Source organism: Dendrobium catenatum, unplaced genomic scaffold (genome assembly GCF_001605985.2).
Source record: "Dendrobium catenatum unplaced genomic scaffold, ASM160598v2 fragScaff_scaffold_621, whole genome shotgun sequence".
Lineage (NCBI taxonomy): Eukaryota > Viridiplantae > Streptophyta > Magnoliopsida > Asparagales > Orchidaceae > Dendrobium > Dendrobium catenatum.
Genome location: NW_021319083.1, coordinates 23,114,278 through 23,122,410, shown reverse-complemented (window position 1 = coordinate 23,122,410; position 8,133 = coordinate 23,114,278). Strand labels below are relative to the sequence as shown.

Sequence of the window (8,133 nt, the reverse complement as noted above, 5' to 3'; positions counted from 1 at the left end):
AGTTACTGTTCAACACTGCGCTTTTACTGTTTACAGTCACAAAATCGAATGATTCTCTACGTCCGGACTCCGCACGGAATAATTTCTATATAAGAGAGAAGAAAGGAAGAGAAATATGACATCTTTCTTGCCACCAAACTCCCCGACAAAAAAAAAAGTAATTTATCTCTGAAAAAAAAATCAAGATATCATGACACAAATTATATCAATATAATATAAATACAATTTCAGTTATTTTATTTGTCAGCGAAAAAATGTAACCAGAGATGTGGAAAATGAAAAAATCATGCAGACTTTATTAAAAAAAAATGGCAATACACTCAACTTGTTCCATTTTCAACATAGAAAACATAATAGAAAAGCCATGAGAAGCTGGTGAAAAAAATTAAAATTTTCAGCAACATACCTGTAGAGCTAACAAAAGGTCCTATAAGCTGAAAATCTACAACACAGATAGATGACCCAAAGATGCTCTTACAGAGTCAAGTTATCAGAATTTTCTATTATCTTCGAAAATGTTTGAAGGAAAGCAGCCAAGTCTGCACCATAAATAATCCGGTGATCTGCTGTTACATTCACCTGCAAAAGAAGAGAGCATATGCAGAAAATTGGCTGTGGATTAGATTCTTGAAAGGAGAAAATTTGAAATCTGCACGAAATTTTATCACTAAGGGAGTTTTATAAAATAATCAAAAGTTTTTCATTATGGATCTTGGAAGCAAAATGGAATGGAGGACAAGCAAGTGAAATGGTCATCCAAATAACATTCTTCCAGATCCATATTCAACCTTTCTATGTAAAACCATCAGCTGTAAATATTTTACAAAACTAAAAGTCTACCAAAACCACAGGCCACCGAACCGATGGGGTTGAAATGAGTGTTTTTAATGACTGGGAAACATCATAGAAACTTCTCAACTGACATTAAGATGGGCTAAGAAGGAGAAATTATTATATGCGGTGTACGAACGTAGAGGATCTTCAAGATTACTGGACGCACTGCGTACGCTCTGCATACACTCTATTTACACTGCGTATTTGTAGATACGTAGCAAATCCTCACAACTAATTATTTGCTTCTTATTTATTGCGTATCTACAAATATGCAGTAAGTACGCAGAGCATACACAGAGCTTACGTATAACGTGCGCAATAATCCGGAAGATCCTCTATGTTCGGACTCCGCAATAGTGGCAAAGACAAAAAATTTATTCATAAGGGGCCTAAATTAAAATACTTTTATTTGTCATCTTATATGGAATGCTAGAATTTATTAAAATAGTTGTCCATGAGCCTTTGGCGGTTCTCATTTAAATTTTCTTGCCCAATTAAGATCACATTATACTAACCAAAAATACCATCTTTTCTATTGGAATGATATTTGGCAAACATCTTCAAATGAATAACACGAAAGTTAGCATATACAAATTATGATGCACTTATATCCTAGTCGAGGAGAAGTCTGGTGGTAAAAAAACTCTAGTTTCTCTCTTCATTATCTTTCTTCTCTTCCATGTTTGAGCTTCATTTCATGAGAAATGAGGGATCTATTTATAAATTTTGAGTGGTATGATCAATAAATAGGAAGGAGATCAAAGATAAGTTGAAAGTTGTTTGAATGGGTGGCCGGTATTGATTCTCTTGATCGTGAACTATTTATTATGCATTTGAATATTTTAATGATATTAAAATTTGGTGATCTTGGACTCGTTGGATTTGTCTCGTCAAGCTGCTCTATTCGACTATAAGCATGTTAGTTTGGAAATAGTTTAGTCATCCTATTTATGGTTTGAACGTGTTTCGGGTCTTCGATTTGGACCCATTTGGGCTCGAATTGAGTTGAATTTGGTGTCATTGTGTTTGTAATTCTGAGACGTTCAATTCACCATTAAGTTTGCTGAAATCGGAGTTAAGATGGTCTCCGATTTAATTTTGAAAGTTTCAGACTTAGATTTTATCTAGAGATATGTGATCAAGATAACTTTTTTATGATATATCATAAATAAAATGTATAGATGCATATTTTTTATCTTTTGATGATATTTTATTTTACAATATTTTGAGTATGATTTGCACATTCTCTCTCTTTCTCTCTATCTCTCTCTCAAAGGTTAATAGTGCATTTTTAGGGGGGGCGGGGGGGGGCACATGCCTCCCTAGCCTCCCTTCCCTCCGCCCATGTTCCGCACAGAATAATTTCTCGCTAAGAAGACCACCTGAACTACTAAATTGAGATATTCTTCTTTGAATGCTGCAGAAGCCCAAACAACAGATGAAATAAGTGAATTAATCTAACGGGTTTAGCTGAGAAGCCAGTTCTGGAGACATTTCTTCATTATCCTTTCTTTACTTTTCCACCAAACTACACAGGGAAAACATCCCTGGTTTCTATTGAAGCTGCTTTGTGCCTTAACATACGGCTGTTTGTTTCAGGCTTAGTTATAGGCTTAAGTTCCCTTAATCTCCAAGCCTTTGCAAAATAGGATTTAGAAACTTTTGTAAGCCCACATAAAGGAAACCCATTTTTTGGGGGCTAAGCTAAGCAGGATCACAACACTGTTAGATGCCAAGAGCAGGAAGAATTCACACGTGTTCCCCTAGTTCCTCCTTTTCTATCTTCGTTGACAATGGTTGCTGGGTGCTTCTCAATCCTGTGTCGTACTACAAGTGCCCTCCTTGTCTGTAATCATTATGGGCAAGGATTTTTGGTTGGGTACCACTTATTTTTTCAACTTAAGGAAATCATTTTTTGATATGAAATATTTGAACAAAAAAGAAGTGTATTAAAAAATACTACTTTCCTCTCATTTCAATTTTTACAAATATCAATTAATTCAAAGTTTGGATTAATGGAGTTATCGTGTCATTAGTTACAAGTTTACTTTTATAACCATGGGCATTCTTTCTATAGCAGTATGGGCTAATGAAACATGGGGTTCTTATTAGAATTGGGACCCTAATGAAACTTGGGCATTCTTCCTCCTATGCTTCTTTTGTCACGGGCGTCTTCCAACTATTTGATCCTCGCTGGCTAGGGTTTGTGTGTGTGCTCCTTATTCTTCTATGTTATATGGCATGAACGCCCCCTCGTGTTCAATAATCACTAGCTGCTCCCTCGTGTTCAATAATCACTAGTTACTCCCTCGTGTTCAATAATCACTAGCTAGGATTTGCGTGGGTGCTTTCCCTTCCACCTTTCAGAGCAACAATGCCACATCTTCTCAACCTCTCGTCACTACTATTAGGTTTTGATATTCATACAGTAGTTTCTTGATAACCTTGATAGCAATTTTTGTTCCTTAGAAAAATCTATTTTGTATTTGCCTGCTGAAACCATCGACCATTCCATTACCTAGGGCTTCTTGTGAAGGTTCCTACAAATGAATATGTTAAAATTTTAATTAATCAATTAGATCACTCAAAAACATGATTTAATCTTACAAAGCAAGCCAATTTTAAAATAAAAAGAAGAAACAAGCGGCTTCACCAACTTATATTAGCTCATCTTTTTAGTGAACGAAACATCTTAACATAGCTTACTACTTAAACTTCAAAAGCTTACTTCTTATCCTCGCTTAGCCTATATAAATGGACAATCAAACATGCTCGAGAAATTCCAGCCCTATGGTCTACACTGCACTACCTCTACAGTGGGGATGTCAACGAAAAACACTCTGATATATTTAAGAAGTTCTTCAAAACAATTTACGTATAACACATTTTGCTAATTAGTCACCCAAACATTACAATAGAAGACAATCATAAATAGCCTTATCCTAACTATCTGGAAAAATAAGAATACTTTTTTCAGAATATTATACCAATAGTTTAGACATGTCTACTAGAATTCTATATCCGAGGTTAATATTGATAGACAATTTACATTCTCTGCAAAAACCTGTATAGATACTCAACAACTTCTCAATAACCTTTAATTAATAGGTATTACTCAAGCATATCTCTCAAAGAAACATTTTATCACTCCATCCTTTCAAAAAATTTCATGCATCCATTTTAATATTTTCATTTTTATCAAACTCAGTTTGCAGAATAACAAGAGAACTCAATAATGATACTCTTTTATTACATTATAATCCTTAGGCCGTTCCCAATTTAATCAACAAACTTCAATTTTAGAAAGCTGGACTTTTTCACATCTCCATTCTCCTCTAAGAGTTATACCCACCACATTCAAGTATCACTAGTTCCTCTAATAATACTACTAATAATAATTAATGTCACTTCCACTAAATAGCATTTTTATATAATAAACCTTTGCTTTACTATTATACTAACTCCAAACTATTTATCTTCTAAAAATATTCTATATAGCTCTAAACTTTAACTTCAAAATAGGCTCAACTATTAAGATTGTGATTTAGAATACCTTATTTTAAACAATCGTTAAAAAGAATCTCAATAACCAATGGTAAAATAATCATTTTAATGCAAAAGGCTGCTTCATAGAAATTTCACAACTTCAACTTATCTTTGGAATACACATCATCATTAAATCATTAGCCTTATCCATAATTATTTGGAGTCAATATTATGAATCTTTATTTTTATTTATTCATATTAAGAGTTAAGCTGATTCTTCACAATCATTTTAAACAAGTTTCAATTCATGTGCTCAAGGATACTTAACAATATTGGTTGATTTGTGAGCCTCACAATCCTTCAACACTCCCCCTAAACCGAGCGGTATAAATTTACCATATTGTTTGCTTAAAATATTTTTGACAAGGGGTTGTAGTATAATTTGATAAGAATGTCAGCAAGTTAATTTTCTATTGCACATATAGAGGCAACTAACTTTTTAATTTCCCTTTAAAGAAATATTTATCCATCTCCACATACTTAGTTTGATCATATTGAACTAGATTACAAACAATGTTGATGATAGCTTTATTAATACAATATATCTTTATTGGCCCTTCTCATTTGATTTTTAAATCTTTTAAAATTAATTTGATATACAAATACTTGCAAATTCCTTAAGAAATGACTCTAAATTTAGATTTAGCATTAAATTTTAAAATAACAAGTTGCTTTTTACTACTTCATATTATGAGATTTCCTCTGGAAATATACATAGTATCCATCTGTGGATCCTCTAGCCACTAATCATCATATAATGTTTGCATCGGTATACTATTCAATTTGTAAATTATCCTGCTTTTTATGGAGTATTCCTTTACTAGGACTTGATCTAAGCAATATGAGAATTCTATAATAAGTTTAAAGGTGATACTCATTGGATTTGTACATAAATTGACTAATGGAAACTCACTGCAAATGCAATGTTCAGATGGGTGTGAGATGGATGGATCATTTTTCTAACTAATATTTAATATTATCCTATGTTTTTTTTTTCATCTGTATCGAATTTTTAACCTATTTCAATTGAGATTTCACAAAATTTGCAATAAATCATTTTTTATTTATTACATTAGATTCACGACATATTTTTATTGAGAAAACAATTCTTATTTTGTGTTGACCTCTAACCGGCTCCGACTACCCCACTCACACATGATCTCACAACCGTCCATTGCCCTCTCTCCCATGACACATAACTCCGGCTCGGCCCACTCTCTCCTCATTCAAACTCAACTCTCACACACCGGAAGCTTTGATGCAGTAGACTGTAGCCACCAAAGAAAACTTGAGCTATAGGTTTGACAGAAGATGCAAGGATTATAAAAAGATATGGCAAGAAGTTATTGAAAATATTAACTAGATGCACTTAAACAATTTCTTTCTGAGGGAAGGCTAAATTCTATCCGCTTAGGTTCTGCACCCACTGTGCAACAAGACTTTGGGTTACCTGATAGCAAATCCAAAGCTGAAAATTTTAGAGAACAGATTTTGCAAGCGTTTGCACCTGTTCTTAATGCCACTGTGATACTTGAAATCAGATGCAACCCTCGGATAGATGCTAGACAAGATGTTCAAGTTACTGATGATATGCATGATCCCAGATTCCCAGGAATGTTTTTTCTAGGATGATCAATATTAAACAATCAATTTCTAATAACACCTTTCACTGCCAACAGTCTGAAAACCTTCTGGGGCAGATGCCTAAAGAAAATACTATAAAAGGAAGTGACTCGAGCCTTGCAGGAGAGCTACAGTTTGATTCTCTTTCTATGGGAAGAGATCGCAAGGGAGAAATGTCAGAATGTAAATGGGTAGGAGAAGGACCTTCTTGGCAACAACATGGCGACACAGGTTTTCTATCTGGAAGGAAGGATTATGATGAGCAAAGTCATAGTAAAAGCTTAGTCAAAGGTAAAGTTTCCCTTGCTCATGTCATTCAGCAAGCTGAAGGTTGTGCTAACCATGGTGGGCTGGCCAGACACCGAGCAATCTCAATTGCCAAGAAACTTGAACAAGAATGCGCATGATTGAGGACTCTAAGAATGATTCTGGTGACGATTATTCCCCCAAAGACCTCGGTCGTCGATTTTAATCTTACCAAGAGCATCTGAAAGGGAAAGTGCCCTCCCAACCTCCCCTCGTGGGGAGAGGACGCCATAAGGGCGCAGGATTTTCGAGAAATAATATATAGTACTTTAAAATTAAATTAACAGGTACCACGACCACATAATTTAAGCTCAAAAACTTGTGTCGGGATCAATCAACGTCCTGAAGCCCTCGGTCGTCAAATCCTATTTGGCCGGGCATATTTGAAAGGGCAAGTGCCCTCCCAACCACCCTTTGAGGGGAGGGGACATAAGGAGGCTGTCAGTTTTTTGTTTGAATGATAAATGGGCATAGAAATTTAAAATTACCTACACAATTGAAAATGCAATGAAAATACATATCTAAATAAATGAGTTTATAGGAGATTCCAAACTTTAAAATGCCTCATAAATTTCTATAAAAAAATACAAATATTTTAAAAGTGACTTTAACATCACCCTGATGATGGTCGTGTTTAAAGTGAATCTCAATTGGAGGGGGTCAATTCTAAACATTTAAATGAAACTTTAATCTCAACCGAAGGGGGTCAAGTACTTACCATTTGTGATGAAGAGGGAATGGAGGAGGATGTCGACTTTCCACATTATGGACAAGACCTTGCGGACAAGTGGGTCTTTGGGAAGGGAGTATTGTTAGACTGGTCCATTGGACCGGTCCAGCCAGTCCACACGAGACCGGCTCATGCGAAACAAAGGCAGAATAGTTTCGCCTCTCCTGTACACCGCTCGAACCGCAAGAGTCAATAGAGTTGTTTATGAAGGATTTTTGAGAGAGTTAGGAAGGAAATTTGAATGTAGGGATTGTTTAGAGATTTCCTTTTGGATTGTATGCATTAAATAGTTTGTTAGGGTTATGGCATCTTGAATTTAGCTGAATTTGAGATCTCTTGGGTTCTTTTGGGCTATAGTGGCATCTAGAGATTTGGGAGAGATAGATCCTCCTCTCGAATAGAAAATCAATTGTGTTTTGATATTTTCTTTCCGTTCTATTTGTCTTGCAATAAAATTACTATTTTCTCTGATTTTCATTGGAGATTGGAAGAAATTTCATCTAGAGATTTGACCTGCAATGCTTTATGGTGTTGAATGTTGGCCATTAAAAGAGAAGCATAATACTAAGTTAAGTGTGGCAGAGATGAGGATGCTCAGGAGGATGAGTGGCTTTACCCTTAGAGACAGGATACAAAATGAGCATATACGTGAAAAGGTTGGAGTTGCTCCAGTAGAAGATAAGATTAGAGAGAGTCGCCTTAGATGGTTTGGTCACATAAAACGACGGCCTTCCAATGACCCGGTTAGGAGAGTAGAGGTATTAGATTTGACTTATGTTAAGAAAGGTAGAGGCAGACCTAAAAAGACCTGGTTAAAAAATATTAAGAATGACCTTTCTTTATTAGATTTAAACGAGAATTTGACCTTTAATAGGACACAGTGGATAAAAAAGATTCATGTAACCGATCCCACGTAGTGGGATAAAGGCTTGATGTTGTTGTTGTATTGGAAGAAATTTCTCGTTATTTTCCCGAGATTGATAAGATTTACTTGAAATATTCAAGTGTTTCATATCACTATTGTGCTTTACTGAGACCAAACCTCCTGGGGAAGGATGATACGCTTTTTGGGGGGGGGGGGGGGGGGGTAGCAG

The 8,133-nt window shown here is 35.3% G+C and overlaps 1 protein-coding gene across 1 annotated transcript in view; it reads right to left on the bottom strand.

Moving 5' to 3' along the window:
* Positions 1–269: 269 nt before the first annotated feature.
* Positions 270–8,133, bottom strand: part of LOC110112368 (dihydrolipoyllysine-residue acetyltransferase component 4 of pyruvate dehydrogenase complex, chloroplastic) — a 14,499-nt gene continuing 6,635 nt past the window's right edge. The window contains exon 6 of the mRNA XM_020844565.2: positions 270–579. Within this exon, the coding sequence (XP_020700224.1) occupies positions 475–579 (105 nt within the window). The 3' untranslated portion in view covers positions 270–474. The remainder of the gene's footprint in view (positions 580–8,133) is intronic.